Source organism: Falco cherrug, chromosome 6 (assembly GCF_023634085.1).
Source record: "Falco cherrug isolate bFalChe1 chromosome 6, bFalChe1.pri, whole genome shotgun sequence".
NCBI lineage: Eukaryota > Metazoa > Chordata > Aves > Falconiformes > Falconidae > Falco > Falco cherrug.
Genome location: NC_073702.1, coordinates 73,704,173 through 73,724,642, shown reverse-complemented (window position 1 = coordinate 73,724,642; position 20,470 = coordinate 73,704,173). Strand labels below are relative to the sequence as shown.

The window sequence follows — 20,470 nt, the reverse complement described above, 5'->3', positions numbered from 1 at the left end:
TACTACTGGGACCTTCTTCACTGCTGGTGGGCACAGAAGTAGCACATAAATAACAATAACCTAGCTCCTGTTCCATATTTTGTGCTGATCATGCTTTGGCAAAGGATGTGGGTTGGGCGTAGTCAGAGGAAAGGACAGAATTGAGCCAGAGAAGTGGGTGGTTTCATTTCAACTTCTCAAACTCACAAAAGAAAAGACTGACAGTCCATCTGCCCAGTCCATAACAGGGCAGAGGTGGGCTTGGGTATCCCAGTCAACAGACCTTGTAGGGCTGCTCCATTCTTGAACTGCTCTGTGAGGTGGCCTCCAGAGGTGACATTTCTCACCCAGATGCCATGGGCTGGGACCTGTGGGTCAGGGAGATGGAGAGCCTGCTGGGTGCAGATGGCTGCTGGCTGAGTCAGAAGTGCAGGAGCAAAGCAGTGGAGTGTCTGGCAAACAAAGGAAGGAGCAAAAAGAAGGACCCACAATGTCCCTATGCAAAAGGCAAAATAAACCCATGGTGACCCAGATTTCCCTTATCTCACTTGGGGTGCGTAGCAGAGGTTTGGGTCTTTCGTCACTCTGTGCTTCCTCTGCACTCAACCAGACACCAACAGCCTTCAACCTGGTGGTGGCCCTAGGAAATTGAGAGGTACCCGTAGAGTGGATTAAGGAGCCCTACTTTATTCTCAGTGCTCGAAACCCCAGGAACCATGCTGTCCTCGCAGCCTTGGCTTGTCATGAAACCTTCTCCAGGCACTCATGCTTTCTCTTCTGCTTGCTTTGCAGTGAGGGGGACTGGTGGCTGGCAAAATCCCTCAGCAGTGGGAGGAAAGGCTATATCCCCAGTAACTTCGTTGCACAAGTGGACACTTTGGAAGAGGAAAAGTAAGTGTGAAAGCTTAGGAATGGTGAACACTGCTGCAGTGTGCCATCTCTCAGAAAGCTATGGGAACAGCTTTACTTGCCAGCAGGAAGGTGTCACTGCTGGGCTGGAAAGCAAGAGGTCTTTCATCTTGTCCAACAATACTCCAAAAAGTTCAGGAGAAGTTTTAAGCACCATATGGGTGCGGAGCAGGAAGGATGAGGTTGCTGTGGGGAAAGCGGGCAAAGACTCCTGTCCCATTGATTGCACCCACCAAGGAAAACAAGGATTTGGGCGAGAGAACATAAACGTCCTATCTGCACTGGTAAATTAGCAGTGCCAAGGAGCATCCTCTGGCCCCACTGGGCCAGTCCACCCACACGCATAGTGTTAAACTTCCTAAGCCTCCAAGAAGGTATCCATATGTAAACTGGGAGTCACTCAGGAGTGTGCATTGATCCAGGTCTCAAATGTGCCAGGGACCACGCCAACAATTTAACGGGGCAGACAACCAAGTGCCAGTGCCCACTCACAGCACGGTGCTGTTTGTTTCATTAGCCCAGATGCAGACTTCATGTTTGGCTCCCTGCAAAGAAGATAGTAAGAAAGACTTGAGCCAAAAGGGTTTATTTTGCCTATAATATAAACAGAAGAAGAAGAAATTGTTTCCATGACTTACTCGCCTTTATGGCATTCAGCTATAAATTATCAGACCTGCTTGCAATCTCCTCTTGGAGGGAATCAACCAACATGGAATTCAGCAAATATTTAGCTGCACACAGAAATGTGGTTAAGATATAAATGCTCTTTGTATCCAAAGGGTGCACTTAAATGGCTGTGGGCACCCTATACTCAGCCTCCAGCTAACGTATCTGCTGTATACACAGCCTGCCTGGGCACTGCTCAGGGCTCACCCACTTGCCAGGTGACCGATGGGTCCCTGAGTGCCTCAGAGTCTGTGTTCTGGCTGAGCTTGCACTTCTCTCGTGTACAGGCTATTGCACATATCATCTACTCTCTACCCTGGCTGAATTGCTAGGCTGTGAAACAAGCCCAAAGTGACTGAAATCTGGTGTTAATCTACTAAAAACAGTCTATTACTGCCATTTTCCAGCAGATAAAAAACCTATTTGCTGATAAAAATAAACCTCGGTTTCAGAATGTAATGGTAAAAAAGATTAACTACCTGGGAAAAATTTGATTTTTTTAAAAGCTTTTCTTTTTCAAGCAACAAATGTGCCTTTTCTGTTTCCCAGGTGGTATTTTAAAACTCTGAGCAGAAAAGATGCTGAAAGGCTGCTGTTGTCTTCTGGTAACAAAGTTGGCTCTTTCCTTGTTCGTGAGAGTGAAACCAGCAAAGGTGAGATCCACGGAGCAAGGGCAACTCCTCATTATTGCCATGGCTTGGAAAACCTTTCAGATCTGACTGCAAAGTTTAGTTGTGTCAGCTTTTCTTGGATCTGGATGGGAAAATTAATGCTTGCTGGGATCAGCAGTAGAAGTGAGCTGGAGGCTTTGGAGATCAAAGATTTGCTTATGATGCTACTCATATGTGTAGTTTAGGCTGTGGTAAGAGTGAGTCTTGTCACCACAGTTCATGGCAGAGATGCAGGAACACAGCTAATCAGGAAAGGCTTTCCAAAACAATGTGTAGGGGTTTTCTTTTCCTTTTCCTCCTAAGGAAATGTTACTTTTTTTGGCAAATGGAGATTATTCTTCACACTCTTGAAGAAGCTTTTCTCCAGTTTGCAGCAGAAACTTGCAGAATATTGAAAAAAGTCTTTTGGTGGAACATTTTCCCATAGGAAACATGTTTTTCCTGATAGTCTGCAGCAGGGGGAATTCATGTAAACCAGAACTTTTGGAAGGAGGTTGGACTTCATCCACTTTCCTTCCATATGAACATGTCTGGCTTTTGAAGACATGACCCGATGAGGATGGAAAGGGCAGAACATTGTGGTCACTTCCCTTGGGCAATGGATATGGCGATTAACAGTAATACTTTACTGTGTAATTGCAATTGCTTTGTTCTGTGCTGTTAATTTGTAGACAGCCTGGAAGCTAGTTTAGGTTGTCCCATGGGAATTTCATATTGTTTCTTTCCTACTTTTCTCTCCTTGCATCCTCTGGGCCAGAAGGTGTGTTTACAGCATGGATGAAACAGTGCTCACAGTTCTGCTCTGAACCAGCTCCACAGCATAGTTTGGGAAAGTACTTCAGTCTTGCTGTGTTTTGGTTTCTTTCCTGTGAAATGGACAGAGTCGTCTTTCTTTGCCACATTGGAAAAGGTGGTTTCTGTCTTCCTGATAGATCAGTATAGACTTGGAGCATCCCTCTGAAGTAGTATTGGACCTTCTTTCCCTTGGCTTGTTTCCCAAATGCTTCTGCAGGGCTCAGGCCAAACAGTAAGAGTGGAAACATAGGCAATCCTCCATTTTACGAGTTCTTGCCTACAGTAGCATCTCCCTCTTCCTTTCTTGTCTCCGTTTTCCCTCATTCACATGGGAGGTCTCTAAGGCAGTATCTGTTCCTACTTCAATGGCTACATCATTACCAGTAAATCAAATAGTGCCAGAGCCTGGATGTGACAGCTGGATCATCCACACAGTCTCTGTTCAGGTTTTGTCCTGGCATCAACTGGGAGCCATTCCCCATAGCTAATTTGAGTGCATTCACCCTATTTTGAGGCTGAGAGAGTTTTGTGGTGACCCCAGGACTAGAAAGCATGCTCTAGCATGGTGTAGCTTGCTCACAGATGTAGTCTGAGCCCTGGATGTGTTGCAGACCTGGATGTTTCAACCACCTCCAGCAGCAGGATTTGACAGAGGCAGTCAAACTGGAGTGCTGGTCTTGAACTGGTGTGGTATTTAGTGTGTTAAGTGGGGCAACAAGATGCTCATCTTCCTATAGCTCTCTCCCTCAGCCATCAGGCAAGGGTGCTGTGCTAGCATTATAACAGCCTTTTTTCCCCTGCCCCATCACTGGGCTCACCTCCACATGTCCCTACTGAGCTGATGCCAAGTAGGAGAGCCGCATTCCATGAGGATTTGCAGTTTTCAGAATTTTTAGGGAATATTCAGGTCAGGAAACATTGAAGAGACTTGTTTCTAAGCACTCTGCTTGTCACTTGCTTTGCTTGTATATTGGTTTCTCTGCTACCTTTGTGATGCCTTTGCAATGATCAGCCTTGGACTAGTCATCACATGTTGTTCTTGGTTCTCCCTTTCTGACTCTCCCTTTATTTTGCTGGGATATTTGGGTAGGTGGCATGACTATACATTGCACCCAGGAAGGGTAAGGAGCAACACATGTTCTATACACAAGCCCAGCAGACACTCATGCATTGTGTCTGAAGGTCTGGGAAGGAGCGATGTCCACACATGATCCTAGTCTTTGTGGCATCTCTAGGTGCCACACATGGATGGGATCAGAACTTTCCCTGCACTTGCTTGGGCAATTGCCTCCTACTACTGCTAGCCACGAGCTGCAAACTCAGGATGAAATAATTCCCTGCAGTCCTCTGGAGTGTGGGTGGGTCTAGGTCACACAGGGCTTGGATAGAGGTGTCGGAGTCCTGAGATTCAAGGAGAAATAACCAGGCTGGACCCAATTTTAATGCCCCGTCTCTGCTGTCTAGAAGCAGACTTAGCTGGAGATGTGTGATATTCTGCATTAGCAGATGGGGAGTGTTCCAGTCTGTGAAAGTCCCATATGAGTGCCAAATGGTCAGAGATCAGCTTCTGCTCTGAAATATTTCACCTGTGCCTTTTCTGATATTATGTCTTAAAATATGGCTGCTATTCTTTCAAACACCTCATCCTCTGAATCATCCTATGCCATCAGCTTCTACCTGAACACCCTGTGTTTCAGACTGCCTGAACAGCCGTGGTGACACCATTTGATCCATGTTAACCATAGCTTCCTCCTCTCTAAAGAGAAAGGGAAAAGAGAAAGCCCCGCATGTCCAAATATGCTGTGAAGCTGAGTTCATTAATGTAAAGCACCCTGTGACCCACCACAAGATGTCCAGAGCAATGCCATGGAATTAACCCTGCCCTTCGAACCCCACAGATTCTTCCTGTTCTCTGCCTACACTGTGTGTATTTTCGTTCACTTTGCACATCATCAGCAACATTTGACCTTCAGGGCAAAGTGCTGAGCTGAGCTAAGGGCAGTACCACCATGCACTGGAGGGTGGTTGTCTCATACTGGGTTGTCTCAGCCCCAGCGGGATGCATTCTGCACCCTGCCTAAGAGCTGCAACTACTCATAGCCCATCCTAAGCACTGTCTCATTTTGCTCATGGTTAAAGACACAGAAACTGTAAACCTGAGGGCTTCTCTTTCAGCTAACAGTTGGCAGAGTCTGTGAAAGGCATGTTTAACATCCCGGGAAGATGGGTCCTTGTCAAGGCAGTGTGGGAAGCAGACCAGCAGTGAAATCATCAGTGGAGAGCTAGCCTTGCTGAAGCTGCTGGAAATAAACAAATCTTCCGCCGAAGTAATAATCATTCTGAAACCTGCAGGAGCACAGCCACACAGCTGTGCCAAGTCACGAAATCCTGGCTCGCAGCAAGACTGGTGCGCCTGTGCTCCTGGCAGAAGGGACTTCACAGAGCTCAGCCACTGCATCCAGCTGAGCTCCTGGGCTTCCCATTGGGAAGGAGTTAAGAGCCTGATGAGACCTATAGGAACAGGAGATGCCACATGTGGTGGGACTCAGACTGAGATGCAGACACCAAAATGTAGATACCACACATGGCAGTTGCCTCAGCTCCCACTGTAGTCACTGGGGCTTGATTTGGTTGCCAAACTGAACAACTTGGAGCTATCTCCAGGTGCTCCACGAGGAGTTGTGGTTTTGCACCATACCTTCTAAGCCCATGCAGATGCCCCAGAGCATCTCAAGCAGTACCAGACACCTGCTCAGGTGACTGAATCAACCCTCGATATGTTATGAAGTTGAATCCCACCCTTACATCTTCTGTTACTCTGTCCCATACAGAACTTGCCAACCTTTGAACAGAAAGGACCTGAGACCCCTTGTAGGAGGGTCTGGGGATCCCAGACTCAGAACAGGAGGGTCTGACACCCAGAGCTGCCCAGGGCAAGATTTGGTTGTGCTCAAACTGCTCTGAGCTGGTGTTGAGTGCAGGTGTGGACCTCTGTGTGTCAGCCCAGGTCTGTGCTGGGATGTGATGTGGCACCATAGGACAGGCAAATGTCCCTTGTGGTTGAAGAACAAGAACTCCTTTTGGCCATCCTGGCTATCACCAGGGGAGACTGGGAGTCCTTCCTTCTGTATGGCTCCACGTAACTTTTTTCATTTGCTGCTGTTACTGGGAGAAGAGAGAATTTAAGCTTTTCAGCCCTAGTACTTTGCCTTTACGCTGCAGCTCCCCAGGGAACAGTAACCAGCCATGGGGGATGGTGGTGAAGGCTCTACCACACTCACTTAAGCAAACCAAACTCTGACATAACTTGAAATACAGTCGTTATCTCTAATGACAGAGTAAGTATTAACACTGGTAGTAGGCAGCTGATGAATTGGCTTGCAGGGTGCCCCAGAGCCACCTTCATTGCTGCATGCTGCACATCACTGGTTTGAAAGATGCAAGAGGGTTTAAAGGGGTCTGGAAATGAGGTCCTGCAGGAGAACAGGTGTTTTGGGTGCAACCACGCTAACACACAGATCAGGTCTCCTCTTTTCTGCTGACTGTCAGCCCCCCAGGCATCCACTCGCACACATGTTAGTCGTTAATTCCTGCGCTCCCTTCTGCAATGCTGTCTGTCATCAGTGAGGCTGGGTTCACCCCATGTTTGGTTCCTTCCTCTAGCAAGCCTTATGTCGTACAAATCCCACACATGCCTAAGTCCAGGCATGCAAAGCATCCTCCTGGACTTGTGCTGTAGAAGCCCAGCTCTGATGGGCTGCAGCCTGGCCTGCATGTGATTTCAATCACTTTCAAATTCAAATAACATCATCATCCTTAAAAACAACAATAGAAGTTAATAATGACGATGACGATGATGATGATGGTGGTAACGATAATAATAATAATAATAATAATAACAATAATATTATTATTATTTGTAACTTAGGGCCACATAGGTACCACAAAGGAGCCAGAGTAGGTCTGGGGCCAAGTGCTAGGGATGTGGTCAATCAACTCTAGCACGATGTGCTAAGCACTGTGGACACAACCCCTAGCAACAGCTCTCTGCACCCACCAGGGACCAAAGATCACTCCCTGGGAAAGACATTTTCAGCTGTGTAGTGACCTTTGGCCACTGGGACATGGAGTGCAAAAAGGAGCCATTCCTTTGCCCTTTCCTTGAGTTTTTTGGTGCCCCATTGAAGATGCTTCAGGAATATTTCTCAGATGTCCAGCTGCAGGACTGATAGAGCCAAAAGTGCTTTTCAGTCTGTCTTCTGCCTGACACTCATGGTGAAGGAGTTTCAGAAGAACATCCTCTGTTGAGAAGGACCCCACCACACCAAGGCTATGTGCTTCCAGTCTTGAGGTTCCCTGGCTCTGCATTTAAACCAGCAAGTCTTCCTGAACATGATGCCACAATATCTCATAGTCTCTGCAGAAAGGGAGTACCCCCAGAACAACCACTAGTAGTCGGAAAAGCTTTAGACTCTCCAAATTCTGCTTGTAAAGATTTATAATCACTGCAACAGAGAAAATACCCATAGAGGTGGCTTTCTGTTGCTTTTTAAAAATTGCAAATGTTTTTCAGCCATGGTGTAGGGAACTGCTGGTGCTGTGGTGAAAAAACATCAGACAGTGAGAATTATATGTTAGTAATCTTTTCCCTGACTTGTAGGATTAGGGTTTCAGAGTCACTGTGGAAGGTTCCACTTCTGCTTATGATCCTACATGACAGATACATACTTTTTAACATATATAGCCTTGCCTTTTCAAACATTAAAAAAGGCAGCCCATCAACCCCGTGTGACGTGTTAGACTTTTAACAGCCCAGCAGGCTTGTAACAACTTTCTCTGGAAATACGATCCAGACAAAAGGAAAAAAAAAAAAAAAACCCACTGCTAAGCTGTATTGAAATTTATACGGACATAGGCTGGAAGCTGCTGCTCTGTAGCAACATCTAGTGATGGGTTTGTGTGCAAAAAACCCAGCCCCATGGTTTAAATTATAAATCTGCTCTAGGGAGAGGATAACAGGTTGGAGTGGTAGATCACTGAGTAGCTCCCTCAAGGTCAAAGGCACATGAATCTGGACGTGAATGTCTAGAAGTGGTTTAGCCACTGTCACAAGTTTATGGCTGAACAAGCCAATTCTCCTGAATCCCCCTTCTGTACCTCCTTCTGTACCTCCTGGCTGAACCACTGACCTTGGCACAAGGGTTATAGGGGATAAGAGAGACATGGGGACCTTGGATAATGCTGAGAAGGGACACATATCTCTTGACCTTATCTCTCCCACTAACCAAAATTCTGGTTGTGCTGGTGGGGTGGTTCAGCTCCTTGCCAGTCCTGTGTTTCTACAGACCGGTGAGCCTGCAGTCAATTGTTTCATGAGATGAGATGACAGGGTTGGCAGAGCTCAGATGGGAGATAGAGAGCTATGACAAGACCATCATGACCTAAGGAGTACCTGATTGTTCTGGCTGGAGATGTGCTATTGATTACCTATGAATATTGAAAATTGCTAATATATTGATGTGCTATTGCTTCTTTGGGGCTGTTGGCCACAGCACATGCACGTCTTAGCAAAGCCTTGGCAGGCTCAGTTAAGCTCTGATGAACCTTTATCCTCTCCACTTGCCTTGGAGAGAGGGAAGTTTGTAGCTTTGCAGCCTGGTGGGGCTTGACCTGAGAAAGCATCAGCAAGAGCTGGCATATCTGCAGGTGTCTGCAGCTGTAGGCAGCCAAGGAAAGAGGAGGTGGCTAGTCCCTGAGTAGGGTGCTGCTTGTCCTCACAGCTCCTTCTTCTACTCATTCTCCAGGTGCCTATTCCTTGTCTGTGAGAGACAGCGACTCTGCTCATGGGGACATCATCAAGCACTACAGGATTCGCTCCTTAGATGGTGGGGGGTATTACATCTCCCCCAGGATGACTTTTGCCAACCTGCCAGAGCTAATCCAGCATTACAGCCGTAAGTTGTTTGCCTTTCCTAATGAGTATGTCTCCTAGCATGTGAACAGAGGGAGAACAGGTTTACCAGCCACCACCACCACTTCATCCACTCTCATGGGCCAGGTGTGCTCCCCCAAGCAGGCCTTGGGCACCTTGTTCTGCTTTTTCATCGTAGGGCATTGTGAGGGTGAGCTCTGCCCACAGCCCTGTAACCAGGGAGTGTGTCCTATCAGGAAAGGAAAGAGGGAATGCTGAAGGGATGTGCAGGAGGGATGTTTCAGAAGCAGCATTTGGACTAGCTGGGCAGGAGAATTTGCTCCTCTGTGGCTCCCTTTGAGCTTTTTTCTTTCTTTTTTTCCATTCTGGTGCCTTGATCCCTGCAGCTGAAACATTTGTGTGGTTGTGGATGTTTCCCATGGGTTGACTTTTTCCTGGCATGTGTAGATGGAGGAGGAGGTTAGCTCTGGCATCTCATTGAACTGTCCTGTGCTTCGTCCTCATGCAGAGAAAGGGGACGGCCTGTGCCAGCGACTCACAGCTCCCTGCATATCCCTGATTCCCCAGAGACCCTGGGCACAGGATGAATGGGAGATCCCACGGGAGTCTCTGAAGCTTGTGAAGAAACTTGGCAGTGGGCAGTTTGGGGAAGTGTGGATGGGTAAGTATAATTCCCTCCACCCCCCCACCCCCCCTGCAACCCTTCTGCCCCCCATCCCCCCCTCTCCCCATTCCAGGAAAGAAATATATAAACAAAGGAGACACAAAGCCCTTTTTCCCTAAGGCACAACTAGTCTGAGCATGGGCATTCTAACGTATAAACACATATTTATGCGTACACACAGAGCAGTAGATGCCGTACTGCTTGGAAGGAGCAGACAGGTTGTGTTTGCACAGATGAGTAGTTGAGCATGGGTTTCACGGGCTGGATACATGCAATGGGTGCTGAAATAACTATATATTAATCTCCTGAGACACGCTTTCATTCTTCCTGGGAATCCTGGGCACGAGTGTAGGATCCTAAATGACACACAGCAGGGTACCTGGGTGACACTATCCTACTTTTTCTGCTTCCCTGTTCCATTTTATAACCCAGATACAAAACCCTTATGCCTTCTTGCCCACTGCTAATCCGTGGGAAAGGAAGTGGGTGATCTCAGCCTCCTTCGCTGTCCTCATTGTGGTTGCCCGTTCCCTTGGCAATCGAGATTGTGGACAGGACCAGACTGAGTTGATGTCCTGACTGCAGAGTCCTGGCTTGTTTAATGGCATTTGGAGTATTTGAGAATCCAGCTGGCAGGAGGCCCTAGGCCTTTCACCCAGAAAGAGTCTTGCAGGACTGTGAGGACTGCGTGAGGATGGGCTCATTGCATGGGCGTCCACCATCCAGAGCAGGGATGATCCTTGATGAAGCCACAAGGACTGACAGTTGTATCGTGTCTCTCCCTTCTCCTCTCATGCCTGGCTGGTTGCTCAGAGCCCACTGGCACTGAGGTTTACCATGAATTTCTTTCTGAGAGATTGAAAGCTGTTGCTGTGGCTTTCTGCTCCCTGATCCACAAGCTCTTCTGTTCTTTATTGCACAGCTTGATAGAGCCCATAGAGAGGCTGAAATTCCTCAGTGCATCATTATCTCTCTGCAGGCTATTACAAGAACAACATCAAGGTAGCTGTGAAGACCATGAAGGAGGGCAGCATGGACCCTGATGCCTTCTTGGCAGAGGCAAACTTGATGAAGAGGCTCCAGCATAACAAATTGGTCCGGTTGTATGCGGTAGTGACAAAGCAGCCGATCTACATTGTGACAGAGTACATGGCCAACGGTAAAGAGCCCCACTGAGTTTTTTGTTGGGTTTCTGCAAAATCAGATCAATGAGCCAGCTGGTACACCCTGTGCATAACACTGGTGGGGATGAGGGCATTGTACTAGATCTGTAAGCAGAAGGACTAAGTGATCCAGAAGTTTGTTTGTAGGACTGGAAGGGACTTCCTGGGTGTTGAAATCCTGCCTCTTGTGGTCTCCTATTTCATAGACTACTTCACAAAATAGTGATGCTCCATTTGAAAAGTATTTAAAGTTCTCATCTCCACTGTCCCTACTGGAAGTTTGTTTCAGATTCTTACTTACTTCTCTCATGGTGAAATTTTCCTCTCTTTTGCCCCTCATATATAAAGGCTTTAAGTGATGAATGCTCAGCTGTTTGCAAAATTCTGTGCAAAATACAAGGGAGAAATGGGCTGCATTTGGGAACTTTCCTAATGGAAGATGCTCCAGCAGACACCCATTGTGGTTCCTCATATTTTCTCTAGGATGCCGGCAGATTTGTTGCATATATATTCCAAGCAGCACCGGGGAAAGCAGGTGTATAGACTTACTCAGAAGAGTTACAGCAGTCTCTTCTCTTTTGCAGGGTGTTTACTAGATTACTTGAAGTCAGAAGAAGGAAGCCAACTGAATCTCTCAAAACTCATTGATATGTCTGCTCAGGTTAGTGAACAGTCTCTAGGAAGCAGACAATATCATGATGTGTTATCGCCTCGGTGAAATCCTTGAAGTCTGTCAGAGCTTTGATTTCCTGGAGAAAAACAGCACCTCCTGGTGTGCTCTCTTAGGGTTTCTCCCTCAGCCCTCCGTGTTGATGTGCATGTCAGCTCAGCAATGCCCTACCGTCCTTAGGACAGCCTCTGGGGAACTTAGTACAGTGCTAGAGAACTGGGGTTTAGGTTTGGGGTTTGGTTTGGTTTGTTCTTCTGGCTTGTTGAGAAGGAAAATTTTTTTCTCTTTTTTCAAAAGGAAGAAAAAGCTCAACAAAGAGACTTTCAAAGTAAAGACATGCTGGCTTTCAGCAGTCTTCCTTTCTGATGATTAGGCATAAAGGCTGTCCTGACCCTCAAATCTGGGAATATTGCCTCTTCTGAGAACAAACTTTTACATTTGTAGGGTTGTTTCCTGCTAAGCATCCCCAGGCTGTAAATGTTAATAGTTGCATTTCAGTCCGGAAGTGCATCTAAACTCAAACAGGTCAAAGTTAGGGAAACTGCAAGCAGAGTCGCACCACCAGAGAAGCTGTGGATGCCCCACCCCTGGCAGTGTTCAAGGCCAGGCTGGATGGGGCTTGGAGCAACCTGGTCTAGTGGAAGGTGTCCCTGCCCATGGCAGCGGGGTTGGAATTAGATAACTTTACAGTGCTTTCTAACCCAAACCACTCTATAATTCTGTGGTTCAATGATCTTGGCCACAAGTTGTACATGAAGGATGAGATTGGCAAAGTCACTCCACTTTGGTCCTAGCCAGTCTGGCTCACCCAAAGCAAAGTTAGGTTAATTTTTGAAATACTGGGGAAAAAAATGTAAAGCATCAGCATCGTGGCTGAATACAGCTGTTTTGATGTTCAGGTCTAGAATTTACACAAAAGATCACTCAGCCTTTCTGAGTCAAAGTGATCCTGAGCAAACAACATGTAAAAGATGACCACCTGGTTCCAGCCATCATACAGAGTTATTTTGTAATGTATTAACAACAGGAGAATCTTAATATTTGAGTAAATGTTATATGAAAGCAGATTTTCCTTCTTGCTTTAACCAGGATGAAAATATTTAAATACTTTAAAGCAGTATCCCCATCTGTCATTTTTATTTTCCTCTGCAGCCCTATGAAGGGTGCAGAGGAACATGTTTCAGTGTCTTCCCTCTTCACTACTGGTATATCTTCCCTATCTGCAACTTTATCTTTGTTGTCTGTGAGAGGTTATGGAGCCAAGTGTAACCTCCCTGTTTAATATCTTTCCCTTCCTTCCTTCCTTCCTTCCTTCCTTCCTTCCCTCCCTCCCTCCCTCCCTCCCTCCCTCCCTCCCTCTATCCTTCTTTCTTAATCTTCCCACTTCCCACCTTCCCTTTTTCATTCTTTCATCCTTTCTCTTGAAAGTTATAGCCTGTGGTTTGTTTTAAATTCCCATTGATAAGCAGAATGGTCCAAATCCATCCATATTACAAAGCCCTTGGGTTTGGTGGGAGCAGTACCCCAGAAATTGGCTTGATGTGTTTCTATGTAAGAGGCAAGTGCTTGTAGCCAGAGTAATCTGCACTCAGGTATAATGACAGGGGTGACTCAAAGCAAAGCTGCTGGCCAACACTGTGCCCAGCTTTGAGGCAGGGACAGCAGATGTTAAGAGTACTCATACATTTATTTAACACATTATAACTTGCATTGAGCACGTGGAGTAATGAAGCATTTCCAGGCAGGTGGGTGGAAGCATCTGGGGAGAGCTCAGTGATCTTCTCTGTCCCAGGCACGAGTGTGTATAGGTCTGACAACACACTGGCCACAGGAACCCCTGGGAGAAACCTATCCCAGGGCAAGTTCATGTACCCAAGCCTCCTCTCTGAGTTCAGGGATGAAGCCTTGGATGTGATTGCATGGCATGGCCTCAGGTGGCCAGAAACCCATCCACTACAATGGTCAAACAGTCCCCACAGTGGACATCATCACCAGGGTTGAGCAATTGCCTGTGGACATCACCTCTTTATAGGCACCTGGAAACACTCACCCACCCCTCACACCCCTCTCACATCCCTCCACCCTCTTTGCAGGATCCTGCACCATGCACCACTTCCAGGACCAGGATAGTTGAACACAGACCAAACCAATACACCCCAACAATATAATAACCCACAGAAGCCACCTGCAGCACATGGGGTAGGAAGGATTTTGCCCATCCCTCAAGGCATGGGCTTCAATTGGAAGGACAGCTTTCATCACTACCCCTCCCACACCAGCACCACCTCCCCAGTGCAGGGATTCAAGCACTCACTGGGTAGCTCTGGAAGGAGGAGGAGGAAAAGAGCAGTCCCTCGAGCTATTTTGCAGTCTGTTCATCTGAGGTGTCAGGATGACATAACAGCCCAACAGGCACCCAGTCCTCTTGAGTCCAATAGCATCCGTTGGAGTTAAAATGACAACTGTCTGGGCCGATGCACTTGACCCTGTGGTCAGTCTTGAGGGTACATGCTCAACAGCACAGCTGGAACGGGCCCATCACTGGGTACTATCTCATTAACATCAGGACAGGAAATTACATCAATTCTTCCATTTTCCACCACAGCAAACAGCACTTGCGCTGAAGGGGTGTTGACACAGGTTAGAAATGCAGCTTTGGAAAGTATGTGTTAGTATCCTGTTTAAAACCACATGTAAGTTGAGATGCTGATGTGAATCTGTATGGAATGGAAAATTGCTCTGCCCTCACCCACAGACGCATAAAAGCTTTAATAGGTACTAACCATTGTTAGCAGGGGTTGCATGCATCCACTCACTCTCCTGTCAAATGCCTAACCCAAATCTGAGGCTCAACTGATAGAGCAACTTTGCAATCTCTGTTTTCTACATCCCCCTGCACCCCACAATAAAACATTGCAGCCTACGTTTATAGAGGTTCATCACACACCAGGCACCTGCCCAGTGCTGCTCCCTGCTCTGAGGACCTAAACATTGCAAGATGATCTTGGGAGCAAGAACCTCCCAAAGTGAAGTTTGGAGGTGGTTGAAGAAGGCAGCACGTGCCCAGGACAGGGCATTTCTCCAGGGACATACTCTCTATCCCAGTCATGTTTCTATGGGTATCTGGGTTTTCTACTCTAATGCATCCTGTAGGTATCAGAGGGGAGAACTGTCTTGTGTCCTGGGTCCTAGTCTGGTCTCTGTTTTATTGTGGAGGGATCTCCAGGGGTCTCCTCCCCCCCAAAAAAACAGATCAGTGAGGGATAACAGAGGAGGATGCTGAAAAACATCTAGTTCTCCTCCTAGATCTAGACTTTTCCACTGTGACTGAGGGACAGACTAGTTCCTTGTGGTTGTTTTTTTTTTTATTTTTTTTAATTCACGTATTTAACCTGGAGCGTTTGCGATTAAAATCCCAACTAGAGAGGAAAGTCATGTGGCAGAAACTGGGATTCCAGTGATGTGGTTTCAGGTTTGCTTCAGCTTTCTGCATCTCGCTGAAGCCACAACTCACAGCTGTAACTTCTGAACAAAACAGAGGGTGATGCTTCTGTTCTGCTTGACTTGTCTGCTTAAAGCTTTGGGTGGCCGGATGTACGCTGGTAGAGCTGAACATGTGCACACATACACGGGCAGTATCTATTTATTTATGTATGTATGTATGTCTACCTGTTTGGCTGTCTGTTGATCTATCCATCCATCCATCCATCCATCCATCCATCCATCCATCCATCCATCCATCCATCCATCCATGAGGCATGTATGCATGTCCATGCACATGGAGGCATGTGAGCAACCCTGTATGCATGCTGTGCTTTTGCAAAGGTGGGTAAGATGAAATCAAGTGAACTTGTTGTCATGAGGAGGTAACTGATGTAGGTGGACTCTTCCTCCTCTCCTAGGTGGCAGAGGGAATGGCATACATCGAGCGCATGAACTCCATTCACCGTGACTTGAGAGCCGCCAACATCCTTGTCTCAGAGACGCTCTGCTGCAAAATTGCTGATTTTGGCCTGGCCAGGATCATCGAGAACGAATACTTGGCACAAGAAGGTGGGTATCGTTCCCAGCATTGCCTCACCAACACATTACCCTTATCTCTAATTCTTTTGCCACACAGACATGCCAAGATATTGGGCATCCAAGGGCTGGACTGGGACCAGGCACAGGGCAGCACTGCCAGTGGCATGAGACCAGAGCCTCCACTGCTGCTGTTGTCAGCGCTCAGGCAGCAGGCACAGGGCAAAAGAGCCAGGTATTGGGTCCTAGGAGAAGCAGCAGCACCTGAGGACAATAAAGAGCAAGTGAGGTTTGCAGAGGGAAATGAGAAAAAAAGTCTTTTGGCACTGTTTGGGGGAGTCCTGCTGAATCTCAGGTTGTCTTACTGGAGAAATTCGACCTCCGCTAAATGAAACCTGCTGCCTGTCCCTACGTGTCCACAGTGAGTCAGTCTGAAGGGAAGGAAATAGCATTGTAACTTGGCCATCGCATTGCAGAGGGGAGCGGGAGCCACGAATCTGGACCCCAGTGCAGTTTCCAGATGTCGCAGGCAAACAGCCCAGATCAGATCAGGTCCCTTCCATAACAGAGGGACAACTTACAAAACGTGGGAGAAAGTTTGCAGCTTGGTAGGTGTTTCTCAGGGGAACAGAGTACCTTGAGCATCTGAAAAAAAACCCGAATAAAAAAGGCATTAAAAAAATATATTTCCCTTTTAAATGTGAAATTTCTTCATTAATCCACCTGCAAAGCCAAGCTTCTTGCTGGGACTGAGTATCTGAACTCATGGTGAACAGGAGAGCATGACCATGAGAGGTGCCAACTGGTTTGGCTGGTGCAGAGGTCTGTCTACAGACTTTTGACAACAGGGTTAAGGCGATTAAGTCAAATTCCTCTGGTGGCAGCTTTGTCTTTGTACTTTCTCTGTACTGACTTCTGATTCTGAGGTCAATTCTGAGATCGTGTCACTCAGATTGCAAAGAGACTTCATAGAGCATCAGGGAAACAAACAGAAATGAGTGAAATAAAACAATTAAGTCTAGCTTAAATGGCACTTACCAGAAGATTTTAAAATTTTGGAAATCTGTCATCCTCTAGAGTTGGGATGAAGCTAAAATTCCCTATAAAAATATGCTGGGGAAAGCAAATTGAATAGATTTATTTTTTTCTTATAAGATAGGAAACTTTTCTTTCACTTTCATAGAACCATAGGATGGTTTAGGTTAGAAGGGACCTTAAAGACCATCTCGTTCCACTCCCCCTGCCATGGGCAGGGACACCTTCCACTAGACCAGGTTGCTCAAAGGCCCTTCCAGCCTGGCCTTGAGCACTGCCAGGGATGGGGCACCCACAGCTTCTTCTGGCAACCTGTGCCAATGCCTTACCAGCCTCACAGTAAAGAATTTCTTCCTAATATCTAATTTATATGTACCCTATATCATTATAAAGCCATTCCCCCTTGTCCTACCACCACATGTCTCCCTGGAGCCTTCTCTTCTCCAGGGGCTGAACAACCCCAACTCTCTCAGCCTGTTTTCATAGGAGAAGTGTTCCCAATTTGCTGTCCCAAAATACTTTATGATACAAATTATACCCATTCCAAGATATAAAACTATTTCAAAGTATTAAAAGCTGGCAAATGTAATTTGTAAAATTTCATGAAAGGTTACTGTGAGATTGCTGCATTTTTTAAGGCACTTTTTAAAGGCATTTTTTATCCATAAGAGAAGTTTTAGTGAAATCAGTATAATTCTGTTAACATACCCAAAGGAGCTACACTTCCAGTGGAAAACAGTTCCTATCAGCATTTTTCCAGCTAGTTTTAATCTGAAATAACAACTTCCCCTCTATCTACTTTGAACAATTTTCACTTCATAGATTGCATTTCCAAGCCTCGGCAGCCTACTTGTCAGAGTATGATGTGCAAGAACAAAGGCAGTTATTTCACACACTACATTTTGGCTTTCAGTCCTGAAGGGATATCTACAAATAAAAATGTGGTTTCCTCTGCAGTCCTTAACACATTCAGTTCCTGCTTAAAGTGGTTTGGGGTGAGGTTTTTTTGGCCTTAGCTAAACAGAAATTGCAATCTTATGGTCATTGTTGTCTACAGTGTGCAAAACAAGAATTTGGGAGACAAAGTAAAATGAGATTTCTTTTGGTTTTAATATACATAGGCAGCTTTAAGAACTGGAAAAATAGTATTTGCTGTATTGATTATACACTTTTGCTGAAAACAGCCCCCTTCCAATGAGTGATTTTATACAGAATATGATCCTACTGTTGTTGCCTGCTAATAAAGCCACTGGAGGCATTGACTTTGAATAGCACAGACACAGAGTTTGGGCTACAGAAACCCACTGATCCCACACATCAGGTTGCTACCTGAAGAGAGAAGGGTCTCTGACGAGAGCTGCTTGGTGCCCAAGGGCTGCGGTAGGCATTGCTGATCCCAGCATCACGACCTGGGCACGCATGGCAGTGGTCAGCCGTCCATGCTACCATTCCTGGCTCCATTCCTGAGATCCCATTGCTGAACATGTAAGAGACTCAAAGGTGCTCTAATACTGTGGATTCGTCTAACTTCATCAGTAAAAATGTTTACCTAGAGTTTTTTAATATGCATATTATCAGTTACCTAAGGCATTATGCTTTTTTCATTATTTGGCCTCCTCGTATCAGTACCTATGGTTGTTTATAAGTATATACATGTGAATAATTTTTTTAAGATGAAATAGCCTTGAATGCAATGGAGAAAGAATGAAGAAAGGCAAAGACATGCCAGGTAGAAATGACCTTTTATTAAAAGCAGGAGATAGGCAGCAATTGCCTTATCTCCCTAACTCCATGGTTTGTTCAGTAAGTCCCATCACAGCCCCCTAATACAGCCAACAGCCCTCAGGACCCCAAGCTAGGTTTGGGGAGCTGCTCACCCATGTCTGTGGGAGCAGAGGGAGATGCTGTACCTCCATGTGCTATTTCCCTTTCTTTCTTCCAAACAGGTGCCAAATTCCCAATCAAATGGACGGCGCCAGAGGCCATTAACTTTGGAGTTTTCACCATCAAATCTGACGTGTGGTCTTTTGGCATCCTCCTGACAGAAATCGTAACCTATGGCAGGATCCCTTACCCAGGTACAGCGCACTGTGAATACAGGATGAGTGTGCATCGACTTCAAAACATCTAAAAAGTTTTGAAGGCACATACCCAAGTGTGCACATGCCAGACACACACGCTTGTCTATTCATGGGAGCCTTTCCTAGGCTCCCACGAGCCTCCAGTATAACCGTGCAAGGCAAAACTTATAGAGGGGAGTCAGGGAGGGGACAGAGGGGTGGAGGGGGGAGTGCAACCCTGAGGAAGGGGTGGTTCCCAGGTATGGCTCAGCATTGCAGTCCCTCATACCCTCCAGCTCTGCCTGGATGTGAGCTACTGGGGAGCACTGAGCTTCCCCCCCAGGGTGCTGAATAACTCCTGATGGTCTGTGTTTCCTCCCAGGGATGACCAACCCTGAGGTGATTCGCAACCTGGAGCGGGGCTACCGCATGCCCTGTCCGGACATGTGCCCTGGCGAACTCTACAGTATCATCCTGAAATGTTGGCGAAACAAACCTGAGGAGCGACCAACCTTTGAGTACCTGCAGTCAGTCCTTGAGGACTTTTACACTGCCACAGAGAAGCAGTACGAGCCGGAGCCTCTGCAGTAAGCCACCGTCCCACCAGCACCTGGGGACAGATCTGGAGGAAAGCCACCATCCAGTGATGGCTCATTTCAGGCTTTTCCCTTTCTCCTATGTGCCACCAAAATGCATTTGGAGATGGGGAATGAGGAGGGACATGAGGGAGGTGGATGCTGCCAGCTCTGTGGTTATCATGGAGACTAAAGTGGTGGCTGAGAGCTGGCACAGCTCCTTCCTCATCCGCCTGGGAGGTCTGTACCCACTTTGCAGACATCATCTCTGCCATGAAGGACAGCAAAATCCCTTGTGACCCACCTGGACCAGAAAAGCCCCTCAGCCCTGCAACTGCAGCCCCTGGAAGAGGGGACCATAGTCAGGGTGAGGGTATGGGGGTGCACAATCTCTCCCCGGCCTTCTGATGTCACTGCCTGCAATACTACAACCCCCGTCAATCCACGGACAGGGGTGGGAACACGTTCTGTCTGCGCCTCCTTGGGTCACACACCAGGCCCCCAAGCTCTGGAGCGATCTCTTCAGGTGGTGCCATCCCTCTGCCCCAAGTCAATAATAAAGAACTGGATACAAGCATTTCCTGTTTCTTTATTTGGGTGTCAGGGTGAGAACGGGTGCCTGTGCTTCCCATGCCCACCCCAGCCCATGGAGGAGAAGGGGTGAGGCCATGGGGCTCTCCGGGCAGTGCGGGGTGATGCTGGGGTGGTACCCCGGGCGGGAAGGGGGGATGCCTGGGGGGGCACGTCACCGACCGGCACAGCCAGCTCTGGAGAGATGTTCGCGATGTGGCCACGAGATGTCCCTCCTTCCCTGCTTCTGGGTGGGAGTTAAAGTATCTATATTACAAGATCTCTAAAAAAATACACACACCTCGCCCCTTGCTTTGCTTGAGCTCTTCACTGCACAAGCCCCTGATGCAGCATCAGCTCATCATGCCAGTCCCACTGTGGGTCCTGCTCCGCACCCATCACTAAGAGGGTTCAAATTCCCTGGTTTCTGGTGCATCTCTGACCCACAGCTCCGGTGGGAATGCCCACATCAGGCTGCAGGGTGCTTTCTACTTTTGCACATTGCACTGGGTTGGGGAGTGGAGGATGAAGGAATGAGGCACAGATGGCGCACTGAAGGGGTGTTAGGAGTGAATGCCAGGCTGGGACCCAGGTGGACTCTCTTTCAGGTTACAGGCTGAACAGCATCTCCCCAGGGTACTTGATTTGTTGTTTTCTACCCCTTGCACCAGATTTTGAGTCCTTCTGCAGAGGGTGCTTTTCACTGTGTGACAAGGATGCTACGAGACAACAGAGATGACCCATGTGCCAGTAAAAAATAC

General features: G+C 47.2%; 1 protein-coding gene across 1 annotated transcript in view; it reads left to right on the top strand.

Moving 5' to 3' along the window:
- The window catches only part of BLK (BLK proto-oncogene, Src family tyrosine kinase), a 45,772-nt gene extending 26,056 nt beyond the window's left edge, over window positions 1-19,716 (top strand). Inside the window, exons 5-13 of the mRNA XM_027811595.2 lie at window positions 772-870; window positions 2,104-2,207; window positions 8,825-8,974; window positions 9,461-9,613; window positions 10,596-10,775; window positions 11,364-11,440; window positions 15,352-15,502; window positions 18,451-18,582; window positions 18,947-19,716. Of these exons, the coding sequence (XP_027667396.1) occupies window positions 772-870; window positions 2,104-2,207; window positions 8,825-8,974; window positions 9,461-9,613; window positions 10,596-10,775; window positions 11,364-11,440; window positions 15,352-15,502; window positions 18,451-18,582; window positions 18,947-19,155 (1,255 nt within the window). The 3' untranslated portion in view covers window positions 19,156-19,716. The remainder of the gene's footprint in view (window positions 1-771; window positions 871-2,103; window positions 2,208-8,824; window positions 8,975-9,460; window positions 9,614-10,595; window positions 10,776-11,363; window positions 11,441-15,351; window positions 15,503-18,450; window positions 18,583-18,946) is intronic.
- Window positions 19,717-20,470: the final 754 nt, after the last annotated feature.